Source organism: Engystomops pustulosus, chromosome 4, assembly GCF_040894005.1.
Source record: "Engystomops pustulosus chromosome 4, aEngPut4.maternal, whole genome shotgun sequence".
Classification (NCBI taxonomy): Eukaryota; Metazoa; Chordata; class Amphibia; order Anura; family Leptodactylidae; genus Engystomops; species Engystomops pustulosus.
In genome coordinates, this window is record NC_092414.1 from 156,287,932 (window position 1) to 156,308,954 (window position 21,023).

Below are 21,023 nucleotides of genomic sequence, written 5' to 3' on the forward strand. Positions count from 1 at the left end.
ATTCTATTAAACAAATGTAATAATGATAATACATATTTATATTGCGCCATCATATTCCATAGCACTTTACAAATCAATGTACCAGAAAATGTCACCACTACTACTGACAAAGTGGTTTTAGTAAGTATATTCTGTGCTATTCCCCTGTTACTCATTTTAAAACTGGATGAATTATTTGTGTAACTGCTCAGACAGGTAACCAAAGAGCCATGGTGACAAGGTATCAAGCTGTCAGTTTAATTAAGATATTTCTAGCAGGCTAAACATCAAAATGCAGAACTATGAGGAGATGTGATGCAGAAATCACAGGGGGGGGGGGAATTTAGTAAGACGGGTTGTCTAAACACACATTGCATTGCAAGTCAAATCTGGTCTAAAGTTCAGGAGAAGTCTCTGCAGAGTTTAGTATATTCGGCGGCCTGTAGGGTTTATGCCCTTGACTGCCCCACTCCCTGCTCCGCTCTTGGTGGCGAGAAAACACACACAAAATTATCTGCGGAAATGCAGATTTTTAGAAGTCTAAAAATCTGTCAGAAATCTTGCAGACAAGGCATAGTAAATCCCTCCAACATTGTGACATGTTAGTGAAACCCTTGCAGGGTGGGTGACATACATAGGAGATCACTTCATGACACAACGCAGTGAAATCACAGTCATCACACTACATTACATGCCCAGCTAGGGAAAATATGCAGTAATAATGCGGTAAATGTTTTATCCACGATGATGTAAACTGGCATTTCCATAATGTGCTACTTTGGTAGTTTGTTCACATTATACAATTTACTGACTAGATAAAACCTGCATTTCCGGTGAGAACATATACCTCCTATTGTTTGGTAAGACATGGAAACTAGATACACAATGCACCATCTCCTGAGTTCTGGATCCTCTGGAGCTCATGTATCTTATGTTTATTTTGTTTTTAATACATTCCATAAAATATTTATATATTGATAATCACCTCATCCCTACATTAGAATATCAACATAATGTCACACCCCAAATGACATTTGTAATGTTAGAAGATGTTCAGAACTGATGCAGCATGACCAAAGTCTCTTCTCAACTTACTTGCATTGCCAGATACAGTTCCAGTCGTTCAGGGCAGGTTGAACTTTATCCTCTGTGACGTCCCTGTCAAGATCATCCTCGTCCTCTTCTAGAATATCACTGGAAGGTGGTGCCCATAATTTTAAGTAATCGGTGGCTGTCAGTAGTCTGTTACCTGCAGGTTATTCACAATGACAGATGATGAAAATAGCTGTATAACTTTGTAAAATGGCAAATTGAGAAATAATGGCATTGGATATATTTGTGTTGTGGATACATAAACATCGTATGTACAAACATAGGACAAGGAAATGCATTTATTTCTACTTGGTAATCCCAAAATGTCTTCAGGTAACCTTCTTTAACATAGCATCTACCAAACTACCCCTAGCTTTACCTTTACAGCTCAAATACAACAGGCAGTGTGCTGACCGACAATATCAATTGCAAAAACCCATATATCAATTGCAAAAACCCATATATGTACTAGTCAACAATTCAAGGCTCCATTTTCTAAACAAAAGATTGAAGAATAATGTTTATTTATAGGTGCTCTGCCATAATTATTCATTTTTTCCCTATTGACTCTCCCAATACAGCCTACATTACCAAGTATCCCTTTGTCAAAAACAGTGGGGGAGGAAACACAAAGCAATGAACTTGACAATATACAGTGTGTATGATACATACATACATATACATATATATACGGTATATATTATATATATATATATGATACATATACACATGATACATATACACTTTATTAGGTACACCATGCTAGTAACGGGTTGGACCCCCTTTTGCCTTCAGAACTGCCTCAATTCTTCGTGGCATAGATTCAGCAAGGTGCTGGAAGCATTCCTCGGAGATTTTGGTCCATATTGACATGATGGCATCACACAGTTGCCGCAGATTTGTCGGCTGCACATCCATGATGCGAATCTCCCGTTCCACCACATCCCAAAGATGCTCTTTTGGATTGAGATCTGGTGACTGTGGAGGCCATTTGAGTACAGTGAACTCATTGTCATGTTCAAGAAACCAGTCTGAGATGATTCCAGCTTTATGACATGGTGCATTATCCTGCTGAAAGTAGCCATCAGATGTTGGGTACATTGTGGTCATAAAGGGATGGACATGGTCAGCAACAATACTCAGGTAGGCTGTGGCGTTGCAACAATGCTCAATTGGTACCAAGGGGCTCAAAGAGTGCCAAGAAAATATTCCCCACACCATGACACCACCACCACCAGCCTGAACCGTTGATACAAGGCAGGATGGATCCATGCTTTCATGTTGTTGACGCCAAATTCTGACCCTACCATCCGAATGTTGCAGCAGAAATCGAGACTCATCAGACCAGGCAACGTTTTTCCAATCTTCTACTGTCCAGTTTTGATGAGCTTGTGCAAATTATAGCCTCAGTTTCCTGTTCTTAGCTGAAAGGAGTGGCACCGGTGTGGTCTCCTGCTGCTGTAGCCCATCTGCCTCAAAGTTCGACGTACTGTGCGTTCAGAGATGCTCTTCTGCCTACCTTGGTTGTAACGGGTGGCGATTTGCGTCACTGTTGCCTTTCTATGCCCATTCTCCTCTGACCTCTGGCATCAACAAGGCATTTCCGCCCACAGAACTGCCGCTCACTGGTTGTTTTTTCTTTTTCGGACCATTCTCTGTAAACCCTAGAGATGGTTGTGCGTGAAAATCCCAGTAGATCAACAGTTTCTGAAATACTCAGACCAGCCCTTCTGGCACCAACAACCATGCCACGTTCAAAGGCACTCAAATCACCTTTCTTCCCCATACTGATGCTCGGTGTGAACTGCAGGAGATTGCCTTGACCATGTCTACATGCATAAATGCACTGAGTTGCCGCCATGTGATTGGCTGATTAGAAATGAAGTGTTAACGAGCAGTTGGACAGGTGTAACTAATAAAGTGGCCGGTGAGTGTATGTATGTATGTATATATATACACATATATACACACATATATACATATACACATGACCGGAACCCATGACCCATGACCGGAACAGGACTGAACACTTGTCGGGACTGGTGATGTAATCATGTAAAAAAAAAAAAAAAACCTCTTACACTTACCTTTCCCCTGCAGCAGTCCTCTTCTCTCCCACGTCTGTGTGTGCTGCTCTGAAGCCGACAGGATGTCATCACATTGTGCCAGCTGGCGTCAGAGCCACACTCACAGATACAGCAGAAAAGAAGGTAAGGGAGGGTGGGGGATCATTAAAGGGGCATTAAAAGGGGGTATTATAAGGATGGGCCACAGGAAAGAGGGGGTGGCTGCAGCAAAAGGTATAAAACAGGAGGTCCATACAGGCAGAAGACACGATATGAGCAGAGCTAATCGCTGTAAGGAGTATACAGTGACTACTCCATAAAGAAGAATACAGGACAAGCCATTGAGAGGACTGCTATTTCAAGGCACAGCAATAATTGAAATGTCAGAAAATTAAGGTCTATCCACTATAGAATAGGATAGCGGTTAACTACCAGTATAAAAAAAATGGGAGGAGATAAAGGTGAAATTAGGAATTCATAAGGTGCTATTCACACAGTCAAAGCCGACCAATACAACCAACGCCAATCATCAGAAACTCAGCAGACCTGGTGATCTACCTACCTTGAGGGTCCCAAGCCAAATTGTAGGTCACAGAACTGAGGAAAAACTGTCCCATCCTAATCCATTGATATTTGAGTTGCTAGAAGTAAATGATATTTCACATTAAAATTCATTTATAAAGTATAATGTTATTTACCAGTATAAATAGACAAAATGACAAAACTTCAATGTAGGATTCATAAGCTGTCATCAAATACTTTGAGTCAGGGAAAACCTGGTGTCTGTACATGAATCATTAATCCCAATACTACATGAATCATTGATGCATATGGCCGGAAGCAGCTATTGAAGGCTATATATGTCCTGGTATGGGTCCTAAGAATAAACAGTATTTAAGCATAATAAATAAAAGTATAAGAAGTATATGAATACAATACAATCCACAATTATTGAAGTATCTGAAGCTTGCAATGTACAACTTCAGTTACATAGAAGTGCCAAATTTATCTAGGAAAAACAACAGTCGTATCCTAATATACGACTGTTATAAACTCTGACATATACTTACTTCCCATATATTTAGTTGAGGGGATATGAGAATAAAAGAGGATGCTGGACACTGGGAGAGGGGGTCCTGTCCCAGCAGGTTTCAGATGTGTTACCAAATTCTTCATACATTACTAAATCCTAAATAAAACCCTCCTGCCCCAACAGCAGATGTTAGGAAAGATAAGGTCCAGACATCCTGGATTTCAACATAAGATAAGACATCAGTGGAATTGGAATGAAGTTTGTTTTTCCTCCACAATGAAAATAGGAGTTTGATTTGTAAAGTAATGTTTGGTACATCCTCTCTCTAGAGCAGGATTACCCGACTCCTCTCTCATCACCGCTGAGAATACAGATTTGGGGGCACAGGAGTGGCTCTCTCAATTTATGCCTATTAGAGTTATAGCAGCTGAGGCTACATTCATGGCTAACTTCTTAAAGGGGTTTTCCTACTAAACAAGTTGATGTGACCCCGACAGTTCACGAAAACAGGGGGGGTTGGATGTACACCTGTTGGACCCCACGTCACTCACCGAGGTGAATGAAGCAGCCAGTCGCGCATGGCTGGGCTGCCCTGTTCATCTCTACGGAGCTGACGAAGATTGCTGAGCACAGCGTCGTGAACAGCATGTTAGGGCCTATTCTGTTTAATGGGAAAACCCCTTTAACTTTCACACACATCATTGAAGAGAACTGCTCACCCACACCACAGTTCCGTTGGAGCAATAAGATAAGAGTCCGGGGACACCAGTTCTCAAGATACATGTGAATTACTCATTTATGGCTCATGGTGTAGAAAGGCTTAGAATGAAAATAATCCTTTGAGAAGAACATGACTGGGAATGTTTTTCTCTCTACATATCTATTGGTATATGTAATGCTTGTCTAGAAAAATAAATGAAATGGACTTGGATGCTAAATATTATTACGTTCCAGCAAGTTTCTGGCTCCCATGATAAGCCGGAAAATGTGTTTTTCCACAAATTCATTCACTAGTATTGCTAGGTGAACAACAAAATAAATCAACATCACCAAAATATAGTCTTACTTACACTGTTTCTTTTGTAAGAGTTAGTTGTAGCAAGTGGTTCAAAAATACAAACAGTGTTTCCATAAGAAGCAGCAATCTGGAAGAGAGAGACAGAGCAGCCATAAGTAAGAAGTGCACATATTCCTGAATGCTATACATGTGGATGCTTTCCACTGCTGACTATATGCCGTCAACTTAAACTCAGCCAATGGTAGAACAAGACTGAGGGGTCCTGTATGATGTAGAGCCAAGACCTCTGGTTCCTCTTATCTCTCTTGGTCCATTGAAAAGGATGATGTGTTTGAATTAGGCAGGATGCACATTTTTCCATGATCAGTCCTTGATCGTGGAAGTGACAAGTGCCATGCCATGGACTGACGACTCTGCTGGGGACTGAAGTCCGTGCAGAACATTGATTTATGATGCAGAGTTTGTATTTCCCCAATATGTAGCAAAGCCAAAACTGTGCTGTTGGTTCTGATACATTTGGGGGAAACAAGAACTCTGTGCCCAGGCAAACATACAGCCGCATGCAGGAGAGAAGGGGTGACCCCTTTTCCATCGAGAAGCTATCGGCTATGTCCTATGTTTCTCCGTGCACGGTCACGGAACGGTGAGACAACGTGTGCTCACCACAGGGTGACCAGGGGCCACAGACATCAATGGGGACTTCATAACGTTCGTGTGAATGAGCCCTTAGGCACAGAGTTCAGTCCCCAGCTGAGTGATCGGTCCGTGGCACAGCACTTGTCACATTCGTGATCACAAATTGATCACAGAAAACAATGAATCTAGCCTTAGGACGGCGGCACACGTGGCTTTTTGAACGCGGTTTTGGGTTGTATTTAAGCACTCCAGTTAAAAAACGCATACGTTTTTGAAAACGTATTCATTTTTTGAAAACACATCCGTTTTTTACGGTTTTGTCCATTTTTCCCCAAATATCATAATTGGGGGAAAAACGGACAAAAACGAATGAGTTTGTTAAAAAACACATGTGTTTTTGAAAATACATCTGTTTTTTTAAAAACGTTTTTAACAGAACGGCCCAAAAACAGGTTCAAAAAGCAACGTGTGCCGCTGGTCTCAGTTGACTATGAAGGCAATACAATAAGAGGGACTATAAGGTTGCAACTTTTATCCACATCGATGGGCTAACATTTTCCTCTCATATTGAACAGTCTGGATTATGCCAGATCTTTTCCTAAAGTTCAGAAACAAAACTGGCAGATTAAGGCATGTCCCAGCCTGAAAGAGCTCACAGAAAAACCTTGCTTAGACCATTTTGAATGTGGTCAGAGTGGTCTGGGGGCTGTGTTTTCACGAGTTATTCAAGTATTTACTAAAATGTCAGGTGTTTGCCAGGTCCGGACAATTTAGTCCTGTCTAATGCGAACCTAAATCTAGAGATCAGCAAAGAGCTCTGACATCATGAGCATCCTAAGAGACATTGTAGGCTCTCTTATGCCAGCCATAGTACTATGATCTAGCAGTATTTATGGATACAGGATATTACCCGGCCTTGTTGTTGTGAGCACTCCACACAGCTGACTTGGATATTCCCATGTTTAGCACCAGGAATGATCTGTACACACTCAAAGTCATGTGCGAGTACAACAATGTCACAGCCAGATCCGTAGGCCTGCAAAAAAACAAAAAAGTCTATAAGCAGAAACATATATACGTTTTCAAGTTAATAGTTATCAATAGGTCATTTTCTGATTACACATTTCCAGACAAGACTCATCAACCTTAATGACTCATACACAGCAGCTGGGGGATGGTGCAGCAATTGATTACATCTGCCTGTCAGGGACAAAACAGTGATGACGTATTCTCGGTTTATGCTGGGCAGGACAAGTGAGGAGAGCACCTGGGCAGCCACAGGGATTAAACAAGATATGATCCTGCATCAGTGTAGCTACAGCATTCTAAAAGTATGTTTGGTTCACAATGCATAAAAACAAATGTAGGTTTAAAGAAGGTGGATAGAAAATACCATGTACTTGTCGGTCTGTATAGAAAACAGCACCAAGATGCAGAAGATGAATGATTGGTGAAGGTGCTATTGTTGGAACACCCTGGCCAATGCTCTCCAACCTTTGGCATTTACACAGTGCATAGTGGGGCTGGAGATGTGTCAATTTACAACACTAGCATTATATTGAATGGCAGTACACACGTGACCTGCCCCTCAACCCATTAGTGAGAATGGGACCCCCATTCCCTGGGATTTCTATGGGTCGTACCCTCACCAATCACCTATCCTGTGTATAACTTGCAAAGTTGGTACAAGCCTTTTAATAAATCTCCCAGAGTGTCATTGCAGCCTTCCATATCTGATGGAAGTGTGGAAGTGATAAAACTAATCAAAATCTGAACTAAAAGGAGTATTCGGAAAAATCTCTTATTCTCAGGAACGTCTAGTGTCCAGCAATATATTAAGCATATAGAGGGTAAGGTAGAAATGTCCTTTGCTGTAAAATCACTTTACAGACAGTCCCCAGAGAGCTGTGGTCAATGAGTCATTGGGACAGATTTATCAAGTGTCTGAAAGTCAGAATATTTCCAGTTGCCCATGGCAACCAATCACAGCTCAGCATTCATTTTACCAGTGCTCATGAATATTTTAAAGGGGAGCTATGATTGGTTGCCAAGGGCAACTAGAAATATTCTGACTTTCAGACACTTGATAAATCTGCCCCATTGTGTTGTACAGTACAGGTAACGTTCTTGGATAGTTGTTTATTCATGCAGTATATTTATAAGGGTGTCACTAACACCATTTTGCCCTTTGTAGGACTAGAATAAGCTTTGTAATGTAAATCAATCCAGATCTTCAGAGATCAGCAGGATGTCTCAATGTATAGTAAAGGTACCTGAGTAGTATACAGTGGTCTATATACATCAGATGCATCAGGGACTAGTGACCGTCTAACACATAGGGGAGAATACAATAAGATATTTGTCCTGGGGGGGATGAGCAAAGATCAGAGATACCTGGCATCAGCTTCCCCTCCTCTTCCTATTCCAAAACACATGTATTGGGGATTTAGTGGGGAGGGCAATCTGCTACACAGGTTCTACAAGCTACACAGGTTATACCAGTACCTCAAGTATGGATGACCATAAACATAAGACTTCAGTTATCCAAAATTAGGTATACAGGCAGTCCCCGGGTTACATACAAGATAGGGTCTGTAGGTTTGTTCTTAAGTTGAATTTGTATGTAAGTCGAAACTGTATATTTTATCATTGTAACCCCAGCAGGAATTTTTTTGGTCTCTGTGACAATTGGATTTTAAAAATGTTGGGTTGTCATAAGAATCAGGAGTAACACTAAAGCTTCATTACAGACACCTGTGATAGCTGTTACAGCTGTTTATTGTAGCCTAAGACTAAAGTACAAGAAATTACCAATATCCAGAGGTCCGTTTGTAACTAGGGGTAGTCTGTAAGTTGAGTGTTCTTAAGTAGGGGACCGCCTGTAATAATCCAAGGGCACTTACTCATAGATCCAGAAACAGTGACTTTAGTAATCTTCTTATCTTTGTTATCCATCAACTTATTCTAATGAGCCAGAAGGGCTCTTGAAGTGGAATGAGGGGGTGTTACCAGAGCCCCCTGTGCCGCAGCTTCAAAGACTTTTCTCCCTAAGCACTTCCCTACTCTCTCTGCCTGCTGTAATCTCACACAATGGGGCTCATTTACTAAGGGACCACAGAGCGCATTTTCGTCAGGTTTCCCGACGATTTCCATTTTGCGCCGAATTGCCCCGGGACAGAAATGGGGGGGGGGGGGCTGGCCGCCAGACAACCCGACGGATTCGGACAACGCGCAAGATTTAACATTTAGAATTGTGACGCAAGACACGAACTTGCAAGCACCGGGAAGAAGAAGGTGAACTCCGGCGGACCTCGGCACGGAAGTGACGGATGCAGGAACTCGGGCGCACGACCTTAGTGAATCCAGGCAGACCCAAATCCTCGTTGGACAACGCACCGCGGGATCGCGAGAGGACCGGGTAAGTAAATCTGCCCCACTGTGCTCCTTGCACGGTGGAGCAGCCTGTGAAGCTACAGCATGAAGGGGCTCTGGTAACACCCCCACAATCCTTCTGGCTCATTAGAATATTTGTAAAAGTTGATTTTAGAAGAGAGGAGGCCATAGATAACAAATATAGGAAGATTACAACAGTCATGGTGTCTGGATCTATGAGTAAGTGTCCTTAGTTTGTCCAGCTTGATTTTGATGGTAGATTTCCTTTAAATGCAGCTATACACACGTATATTGATACACATAAGTGTTTGGCATGACCATATTTTCTGTGATCTTTCATCAATGTCACAATGTTTACTTTCTCTTTACGCAGCAACAGAGAGAAGATGAACATGTGATAAAGATCCAAAAAGTCTCAAAATCAACACCAAAAAAAACCCTGTAAACATTCCCTTTTTTTTTGGTTTAACCTGACAAACAGATAACCCATATACCAACAAAATCACTCAGTTTGTACATAAACCTTAGAAAGTGAGCACAACAGCAGGGATGCAAATTAGTCTTACAATATATGCACAACATGAACAACAAGGACACAATAGCACTCAGCACACCCAAACTTTGGGCTCATTCACACGGACGTTCATGGGGACATTAATGAGGCCGCAAATTTGCGGCCGCATATACGTCCCCATAGACGGCAACAGCGGCCCGGCGGTGCTACGGTGCCACACATTTTTGGCACCGATCCGCGCCGCACACCGCAAAAAGATAGAGCACGCTTTATCTTTCTGCGAGTGTGCGGCCGTGCCTCCTCACCTCCAGCACATGGCGGTATATGGCGGGCATACCGCGTGTGAATGAACCCTTAAGTCACTTTTAAAGTACTTCATAGCCACACAACAAACACATTAAAATATATATACAGGCAGTCCCCTACTTAAGAACACCCAACTTACAGACGACCCCTAGTTACAAACAGACCTCTGGATATTGCTAAATTACTGTACTTTATTCTGAGGCTAGAATAAATAGCTATAATAATTATCAAAGGTGTCTGCAATTAAGATTTATTATTAATCCTGGTTCGTATGACAATCCACCATTTTTAAAATCCAATTGTCACAGAGACCAAAAAAATTCTGTCTGGGGTTACAATTATAAAATATACAGTTCCGACTTGCATACAAATTCAACTTAAGAACCTATCTTGTACGTAACCCGGGGACTGCCTGTATGCAATTTAAAAGGTTCTGGCCATGGCCCTACAGGGGTTCCCCTTCACAAAGTAATATCTCAAGGATCCAATACATACAGGTCTCAACTAGGTCTCTGCTCCAGTAACAGCATCTAGTGATCTGCTTTACAGCAGCCTCATGGCCATAGACACCAATATCGATCATCTACTATAGTGGTAGATGTAACGTTGGCTCATTGGAATTAATAAATCATGTAACTATTGTTACAGACCCACTTTACCCACACTTTTTAAATATGACAAAAAACAAGAATGCATTTTGTGATTTGTTCTGGGCACATAGAATGGAAAAGTGCTTAGTGAATGCAGACCCATCAGGTTATTATCACAGTGTTTGGCATGGAGCGTTTAGTTAACCAGACGGCAACAGAAACTTTATAACTGAAAAAGCCACATAGCTCGATTGTATAACAATTAGAACATTAAGTAACAAGGAAAGATAAAAAAAAAATAAACTTCTGCTTTTTGTTTTTGTTGAAGCACAAGCTCTTAACTTCTACATCTATATTCGATAAAACATATTTAGATGTACAAGTTTCTGTATAAATATGTAATTATTGTACTGCATGTATCTAACTTATGTTTGTAAAGGAAAGAGTGTTTTTGAAAAAAAAAATCTTCAAACAGAATGTGGATTTCATCTTCAAACAGAATGTGGATTTCAGAGGGCGCCAAAGTAGATATGTCTCAGTACAGCGTTAATTACGGATAAGAGCGGGTGGTAAATCCATGTAACACTCCTAAACACTCTGAGGTTTCCAAACTAAAAATATCTTTCTGGCAAGAAAGTCATATTGTCAGCTAATAACCTACAGAGGAATAGCAGAAGTGCACTAATCTGGGCAAAATACTCTCCCCTGGCAGTGTGCCTTATTCACCATTCATGTAAATGGAGGGATACCGCCCATGCATAGCCTGTCCTACTCCAGCTACACGACTAATACTGGGCCTAGTATACAGACACCTAACCTGTCGTGTTTATTGTCCATCCTAGTCATAAATTATAAACCATGACAGAAAATTCTTACACAGGTCTCCAGCTGCTCCTTTCCCAATACTCGCTGGTCCCCTGCTGCACTTTCTGGGCCAGTATAGCAGGTGACCCACTATGGTCAGTGACTGGCTGAAGCCATGACAAGTGTGAAGCACCAAGTACTGGGGTACATCGCAAAGGGATCGGCCTAAGATCCGTGAGGGGAGTGTAGCTTTCTTCCAGAGTGGGCTGACTTGCTGACCGAGGGGGTCTTAGTGATGAAACCCCCACAGATCATGAGTACCCCCGTCGAGATGAAGAGAGCAGCCAATCATGTCTGTGCCGGCTGCTCCATTCATCTCTATGGATGGTGCAGACAGAGATAGCCAAGCAACATCGGCAATCTCCATCAGCGCCATAGAGATGAACGGAGTAGCCGGCACATGTGCAACCAGCTGCTCTCTTCATCTTGGGGTACAAAGGACTCCCGTTCTCATGATCCATGGGGGTCCCATGACTGAAACCCCCACCAATCATCAAGTTAGCCCCCATCTTGTATGGCACTGGAAAACCCCTTTAAGATCTTGCTCGTGTACCCTACAGGTCAGTAACACAAAGACGGAACATGGAAATGCAAAACACTTACAAACTATTACTACCGGTATATTAATAGAGAATAGCACATCTATAAGTAACACCACAAACCATGTCTAGAAAACTCTCCATAGACCTCAGCAAGTCAGCTCCAGACTATTATTGCCCATGATCAGGACACTGCTGTAAAGCAGATCACTAAATGTTGTTACAAGAGCAGATGAGAATCCCAGGACGATAGAAAATACCACCACAGTATCCGGCAGAATGGGGACACAATGTCTGCGCTAGTCTAACCAGCTATAAGGTAACATACAGGTTATACTAAAAGCACATATACTGTTACTGAGATCCCATGATGCCGCACATATATAGACCAAGGACACACTGTGTGATTCACCAATGATTCACCATCCTCCCACTCAGCAGCGCAGAACATGTGGGGATTGTCCCTGCATTCAGCAGGTTGTTCGGAGTCTTATAATGTCATTTTATTAGATCTTTTGCTTATATTACATGTTTCATATCGAAAACCTCACATTTCCTGAATGTCTCTGCTGGGGTTATTTATTATACTATTGTTACTGTGTTTCCCTCATACAGAGTGCAGTGCCCACAGTACATCAGAGCTGTGGATCAGAGTTCTTAAATAGGAGCTCTCACCTCCCCGACACGTCTGTTTTACTAAATATATGCAATTCTGGAGCATTATGTCATCACTGCGCTCACCTGTCTATCCTCCAAAAACATAGGAACCAATAAAATATCAAGCATTGCCTTGCCCTATACGCAGTAGTGTGACCCAGGCAGGAATCAGACCAGGTGAATATCACCCAGTCCACATTATGTAGCTATAATACATCCATAATATACCACATATCCTGTCCCAACCTAGAGGTATTATATATCCCTATAATCCTACGGCCCACCATCATGATGGGATTTTTTTCGCGATATGATCCATATAACACAAACCTTATTCATAGATTTCTAGGAAGGGCTCAACACCACAAAGTGGGAAGTGATGGCCCAGAAGTGATATTTCAGGGAGGGTGGCTACTTACGAAAATCTACATGTTAGAGGTGACAGATCCTCCTGGAAGATATTACATATAGCAGATACACTGCAGAAAAGTCTGTGACAGTTCTAATTACTTAAATTCAGCTTGTAGAAATCCACGTGCCTGCAGCCAAAACAAACTCAATGCACATGACAGGAAGTGGGGAGGGAGCTGCAGGAGTATGAAGGAGAGAAGACTAACACAGGCTGCAGCTGCTTCCTCCCCGGGGACTTGCCACACACTGCTGGCAGGGAGCCAGGTAATGCAAATTAAACTATTATAAGCTACTAAAATGATTCAGAATGCTGACAAAGGCATAAAATCAGCATAACATAGGCTACTGGAACCCGTCACCAGCCAAAAATCACATTCCTGGTGACAGGTTCCCTTAAGGATCTCAGTTGCTCAAATTTATTTAAGAAATACGGAATGAAGGAAATTATAAATAAATACGGCATGCTCGCCTTCGCCCTTTGGGTGCGCATACACGTTAGCCAGCATTTTAACATTTATGGGGTCATCTAAGTCTCTCTTAAGGGCAGATGTCATAAGAAGGATCTGGATTTCACCAACTGTAGTCATTTCCATATGCTGACTACGAACGACAGGGCCACTCACAAAGAATAATCGGCCTGGATTAGCCCACTGCAATTTTGTGAAGTGGAACATCACTACCAATAAAGTCAAAGTTTTGGGAGAAATTACAGAAAAAAAATAAAAGTGAGTTCCATATACAGTACATGAATGTTGTTTCAGGAAATTAACATGGCTGTAATGGGGAACAATATCCAGCCGCACCATTTGTGGCCAGATATCGCTCCTCACTGACACTTATGGCACCCGGTCATGGTGCAGTGAGCACATGTGCATGGAGAAATAAAAGAGATGTCCTATATTTCGCAGTGTTGTCGCGTATGATTAAACAAATAATTCATGCGTCCTATATTGTTGGTAGCAATCTACTTCCAAGTAACCGGAGTGTCTTCTGAGCAGGACAGTATTTGGCTCTCTCTAAGGCATCGTGCACACTACCATGTGTGCAAAATATTTTGGCCGGTGGACATCGGTGAAGGTGGGAAGTGGGGTTTGTCCATAGGAAGCAAGCGAGGCAGGAACATGCCCTGCTCTATATTAGCGCCAATTGGCACAGTCAATGGACAGTGACACACGGGGTATGCTCATGTACCCTAGAAGACTATGGAGGCCATGAGATGGCAGCTGTTTGTCTACAAGAACCCCTTTCCTATCACTAGTAACAACTTGTTGTCTACAGTACAATTGGTGAATGGCTAACTTCCTTAAGTGATTGACTGAGGAAACCAATGAGACAAAAGACAATATGACTTCAACTTACAAAAGTGACCTGGAAGAATGGAAAGCTTCCAACACCTCAGGCTCGTGATCCCTTGTTTGCTGCTCATCTGTCATCAGCGGGTTAGCTCTGCTCACACAACAATCACGATAGGAAAAGACTGAACTAGGAATATGTCCTGCTCTATAATTTGTGGCCCAAGTAGGCGGCTCATGCAATCCATTCCTGTGGGCAAGACCCCATGAAAGTAAATTGGGACATGTGTGAGCCACTGCAACGGCCATTACACTACTTACTGTTAGTGGTCAACCCCCAAAAAATTATGTGTCAGGCTGGGTTATTATTGGATGGTTTCTTAGTCGACTAGCCAACACGGACTCTAAGAAATATCCTGTCAATAATTTTCAGATCACCGATTCCCAAACAAGAATCTCTAAAAGTCAACACTTGGAGGAGTCCCTTCTTTCCTGCAGAACAACAGCCTTGAAGTGTAATCACTTACAGCCGAGGAAGAAGGGACACAGCGGAAATCAGCCCTTAGTAAAAGCATGCAAATCCAACTTCTCATACACACATTGTACTGACACATCTATCATCTGTTTCAGGCGATATTCACATAACATCTGTATAGGATGGATCTGCTTGCATCCTGTCTACAAGAAAAAAAATTGTAGTCACCTCTGTTCATTTTTGGAAAATAATTGAGGTTATCAAATTTTTGTGACATGTTTTATAAAACATTGATTCTGAAGGCTGTTCCATTGGTGTCCACTTCTTTACTGGATTATATGTGAACAAAGCACATGAGCACCCAGCTCCTGGGCGAATCTTCATAGAAATACAGTGTAAGGCCTAGGATGATACACACACTATACATTTCCATAAGTGGAATGTTTTCTTTTTGGTGAGGGTGTTGGGGGGTATTTTTAATTAGATACAGGATTATCTTGATGGCACTGGCATAGATCTAGTTCATATGGCACACCTCCAATAACCCCTGGCATCATCGCAATCATCAGGTGCTGAAGCTGCACAGCATCAATGTGAGAGCCAGTAAGGTGCATGATCCAGAGCTGCCAATCCATGGTCCCAGCACTATAGATAGGATGTGCTCCCCACCCCCGCTCTCCTCTACTCTCCAGCACTGCAGATAGGATGTTCTGCCCTGTCCAGCATCACTCCTCTTATTTCCAATCCTCCACAGCACTGTTCTCCTCTACTATTCCCCCCAGCAATGCTCTACGCTCCGGCATCACTGCTCTCCTCTACGCTCCGGCATCACTGCTCTCCTCTACGCTCCGGCATCACTGCTCTCCTCTACGCTCCGGCATCACTGCTCTCCTCTACGCTCCGGCATCACTGCTCTCCTCTACGCTCCGGCATCACTGCTCTCCTCTACGCTCCGGCATCACTGCTCTCCTCTACGCTCCGGCATCACTGCTCTCCTCTACGCTCCGGCATCACTGCTCTCCTCTACGCTCCGGCATCACTGCTCTCCTCTACGCTCCGGCATCACTGCTCTTCTTAACTCTCCTCCCCATCACTTCTCTCCTATACTCTCCCCTTCTGCACTACCCTCCTCTACTCTCCTCTCCAGCAGGTGTCTCCTCCAATCTTCAACACAACTCCCCTATAGTCTCATGCACTGCTGTGCTCTTCTCAAAGCACTGAAGATAAAATCTGCTGCTCTCCTCTAGCATCACTGCTCTTCTTTCCTATCTTCCCCAGCACTCCTTTCCCCTCCAGCACTGCAGATAAGATGTGCTGCTCTCCTCTACTATCCTCTGTAGTAATCCTATCATCTCCAGCACAGCTCTCCCCTACTCTCCAGCACTGCCACCTCTACTCTCCAGCGTCACTATTCTTCTTTCCAATCCTCCCCAGCACTGCTCTCCAGCATCACTGCTTTTCTTTTCTATGCTCCCTCTCTGCTTCAGCACTGCTCTGCTCTCCTACAATCTTTGGCACCGCACTCCTATAGTCTCATGGACTGCTCTCCCCAAAGCACTGCAGATAAAATCTGCTGCCTTCCTCAGCACTGCTCTCCTCTAATCTCCAGCACTGCTCTTCTTTCCTCTCCCCTCCAGCACTGCTCTCCTCCAACCTCCAGCACTGTTCTTCTTTCCTACCCTCTCCAGCACTGCTCTCCTCTAACCTCTCCAGCACTGCTCTCCTCTAACCTCTCCAGCACTGCTCTCCTCTAACCTCTCCAGCACTGCTCTCCTCTAACCTCTCCAGCACTGCTCTCCCCTCCTATCCAGCACTGCTCTCCTCTAACCTCTCCAGCACTGCTCTCCCCTCCTATCCGACGCAACACTGCTCTCCTCCAACCTCTCCAGCACTGCTCTCCCCTCCTATCCGACGCAACACTGCTCTCCTCCAGCACTGCTCTTCTTTCCTATCCTCCCCAGCACTACTCTCCTCCTATCTCCAGATCGGGTCTTCTTCCCTCTCCCCTCCAGCACTGCTGTCCTCTACGCTCCGGCATCACTGCTCTTCTTAACTCTCCTCCCCAGCACTTCTCTCCTATACTCTCCCCTTCTGCACTACCCTCCTCTACTCTCCTCTCCAGCAGGTGTCTCCTCCAATCTTCAATACCACTCCCCTATAGTCTCATGCACTGCTGTGCTCTTCTTAAAGCACTGAAGATAAAATCTGCTGCCCTCCGCAGCACTGCTCTCCTCTAACTTCCAGCATCACTGCCCTTCTTTCCTATCCTCCGCAGCACTGCTCTCCTCCAGCCTCCAGCACTGCTCTTCTTTCCTATCCTCCGCAGCACTGCTCTCCTCCAGCCTCCAGCACTGCTCTCCTCCAGCCTCCAGCACTGCTCTTCTTTCCTATCCTCCCCAGCACTACTCTCCTCCAGCCTCCAGCACTGCTCTTCTTTCCTATCCTCCCCAGCACTACTCTCCTCCAGCACTGCTCTTCTTTCCTATCCTCCGCAGCACTGCTCTCCTCCAGCCTCCAGAACTGCTCTTCTTTCCTATCCTCCCCAGCACTGCTCTCCTCCAGCCTCCAGCACTGCTCTTCTTTCCTATCCTCCCCAGCACTACTCTCCTCCAGCACTGCTCTTCTTTCCTATCTTCCCCAGCACTACTCTCCTCCAGCACTGCTCTTCTTTCCTATCCTCCGCAGCACTGCTCTCCTCCAGCACTGCTCTTCTTTCCTATCCTCCGCAGCACTGCTCTCCTCCAGCCTCCAGCACTGCTCTTCTTTCCTATCCTCCCCAGCACTGCTCTCCTCCAGCACTGCTCCTTTCCTATCCTCCGCAGCACTACTCTCCTCTAACCTCTCCAGCACTGCTCTCCTCTAACCTCTCCAGCACTGCTCTCCTCTAACCTCTCCAGCACTGCTCTTCTTTCCTATCCTCCGCAGCACTGCTCTCCTCCAACCTGCAGCATTGCTATTCTTTCCTATCCTCCCCAGCACTACTCTCCTCCAGCACTGCTCTTCTTTCCTATCCTCCGCAGCACTGCTCTCCTCCAGCACTGCTCTTCTTTCCTATCCTCCCCAGCACTGCTCTCCTCCAGCCTCCAGCACTGCTCTTCTTTCCTATCCTCCGCAGCACTGCTCTCCTCCAGCCTCCAGCACTGCTCTTCTTTCCTATCCTCCCCAGCACTACTCTCCTCCAGCCTCCAGCACTGCTCTTCTTTCCTATCTTCCCCAGCACTACTCTCATCCAGCACTGCTCTTCTTTCCTATCCTCCGCAGCACTGCTCTCCTCCAGCCTCCAGCACTGCTCTTCATTCCTATCCTCCCCAGCACTGCTCTTCTTTCCTATCCTCCCCAGCACTACTCTCCTCCAGCCTCCAGCACTGCTCTTCTTTCCTATCTTCCCCAGCACTACTCTCATCCAACACTGCTCTTCTTTCCTATCCTCCGCAGCACTGCTCTCCTCCAGCCTCCAGCACTGCTCTTCTTTAATATCCTCCGCAGCACTACTCTCCTCCAGCACTGCTCTCCTCCAACCTGCAGCACTGCTATTCTTTCCTATCCTCCCCAGCACTACTCTCCTCCTATCTCCAGATCGGGTCTTCTTCCCTCTCCCCTCCAGCACTGCTGTCCTCTCCCAATGACTGAGCACATCCTGAGTGCAGGCCTGCAGGAGCCCGGGCCCCATACACTGCACTGCTGGTTATCAGGGGGAATCCCCGGCGCGGGAGGGGGCTCCATACATCATAACACGATCCCAGCCACCTGTCATGTCCCGGAATCCCTTACCGTGAAGGGGACGTCATGGACACTGCCCACGGAGTAGCAGTTGTCCCCAGGGTTGACGGCTCCGGTGAGCACCTGGTGCAGATGCATGGTGGCTGTGCGCAGAGCGGATCAGGCAGTGATGGAGGTGGATCGGTCTCTTCCTCCGCTCCGGTGCTCTCCCTCCATGTAATGCAGAGGCCTCAGCTGCGTCCTCCTCTCATTCTCAGGTGTTTGGCCAGCGGCCTCCCTCCTCCATGTCCCGGGCGGGCGCTCTATCTCTGTGCTTGTCTCTATGGCTCCCCGGATGCTGCTCCAGTGTTGTCCCGGCTGTGAGCAGGAGAGCGGGGATCCCGGAGGATGGGCAGGGAACGGGGCGCGTGCACACGGGGGGCGGGATCACCGGAGAGGACGCGGGACTGCGCAGACGTGGCCGCCGCTCTCCTGGCTCCCTGACACCTCCTGCGGCTCTCCCTGTGTCCCCCTCCCCTCACTGCATCCTCTGCGCGGGTCTCCTCCCCTCACTGTGTGTCCTCTCATCATCCCCATCACTGCTGCATGTCCACAGACCCCCTGCGGTACCGGCCCGGACTTCACGTATAATAGCCCTGCTGCCGTAGTGTGTACTGTGCCCAATCCTGCATCCATGTACCTGTAGTCTTCACCACATGCTTTCCATGTATCCCAATCCCGCACTGTATCCTCCCAATACACATCTACACTCCTCACTGTATCCTCCCAATGTATCTACACTCCTCACTGTATCCTCCCAATGTATCTACACTCCTCACTGTATCCTCCCAATGTATCCACACTCCTCACTGTATCCTCCCAATGTATCCACACTCCTCACTGTATCCTCCCAATGTATCCACACTCCTCACTGTATCCTCCCAATGTATCTACACTCCTCACTGTATCTTCCCAATGTATCCACACTCCTCACTGTATCCTCCCAATGTATCTACACTCCTCACTGTATCCTCCCAATACATCTACACTCCTCACTGTATCCTCCCAATGTATCCAACACTCCTCACTGTATCCTCCCAATGTATCTACACTCATCACTGTATCCTCCCAATGTATCTACACTCCTCACTGTATCCTCCCAATGTATCTACACTCCTCACTGTATCCTCCCAATGTATCTACACGCCTCACTGTATCCTCCCAATGTATCTACACTCCTCACTGTATCCTCCCAATGTATCCACACTCCTCACTGTATCCCCCCAATGTATCCAACACTCCTCACTGTATCCCCCCAATGTATCTACACTCCTCACTGTATCCTCCCAATGTATCTACACTCCTCACTGTATCCTCCCAATGTATCTACACTCCTCACTGTATCCTCCCAATGTATCTACACTCCTCACTGTATCCTCCCAATGTATCTACACTCCTCACTGTATCCTCCCAATGTATCTACACTCCTCACTGTATCCTCCCAATGTATCTACACGCCTCACTGTATCCTCCCAATGTATCTACACTCCTCACTGTATCCTCCCAATGTATCTACACGCCTCACTGTATCCTCCCAATGTATCTACACTCCTCACTGTATCCTCCCAATGTATCCACACTCCTCACTGTATCCCCCCAATGTATCCAACACCCCTCACTGTATCCCCCCAATGTATCTACACTCCTCACTGTATCCTCCCAATGTATCTACACTCCTCACTGTATCCTCCCAATGTATCTACACTCCTCACTGTATCCTCCCAATGTATCTACACTTCTCACTGTATCCTCCCAATGTATCTACACTCCTCACTGTATCCTCCCAATGTATCTACACTCCTCACTGTATCCTCCCAATGTATCTACACTCCTCACTGTATCCTCCCAATGTATCTACACTCCTCACTGTATCCTCCCAATACATTTACACTCCTCACTGTATCCTCCCAATGTATCCAACACTCATCACTGTATCCTCCCAATGTATCTACACTCATCACTGTATCCTCCCAATGTATCTACACTCATCACTGTATCCTCCCAATGTATCTACACTCATCACTGTATCCTCCCAATGTATCTACACTCCTCACTGTATCCTCCCAATGTATCTACACTCCTCACTGTATCCTCCCAATGTATCTACACTCCTCACTGTATCCTCCCAATACATGTACACTCCTCACTGTATCCTCCCAAACCATCCACACTCCTCACTGTATCCTCCCAATGTATCTACACTCCTCACTGTATCCTCCCAATGTATCTACACTCCTCGCTGTATCCTCCCAATGTATCTACACTCCTCGCTGTATCCTCCCAATGTATCTACACTCCTCACTGTATCCTCCCAATACATCTACACTCCTCACTGTATGCTCCCAATGTATCTACGCTCCTCACTGTATCCTCCCAATGTATCTACACTCCTCGCTATA

At 45.1% G+C, this 21,023-nt stretch overlaps 1 protein-coding gene across 4 annotated transcripts in view; it reads right to left on the reverse strand.

The window, feature by feature from the left end:
* Positions 1–19,090, reverse strand: part of DMXL2 (Dmx like 2) — an 81,557-nt gene extending 62,467 nt beyond the window's left edge. For all 4 annotated transcript variants that reach the window (XM_072148233.1, XM_072148231.1, XM_072148232.1 and 1 more), the window contains exons 1-5: positions 18,637–19,090; positions 6,735–6,860; positions 5,241–5,315; positions 3,700–3,778; positions 1,075–1,228 (exon numbers count right to left, since the gene is read on the reverse strand). In XM_072148233.1, the coding sequence (XP_072004334.1) occupies positions 1,075–1,228; positions 3,700–3,778; positions 5,241–5,315; positions 6,735–6,860; positions 18,637–18,723 (521 nt within the window). In that variant the 5' untranslated portion in view covers positions 18,724–19,090. The remainder of the gene's footprint in view (positions 1–1,074; positions 1,229–3,699; positions 3,779–5,240; positions 5,316–6,734; positions 6,861–18,636) is intronic.
* Positions 19,091–21,023: the final 1,933 nt, after the last annotated feature.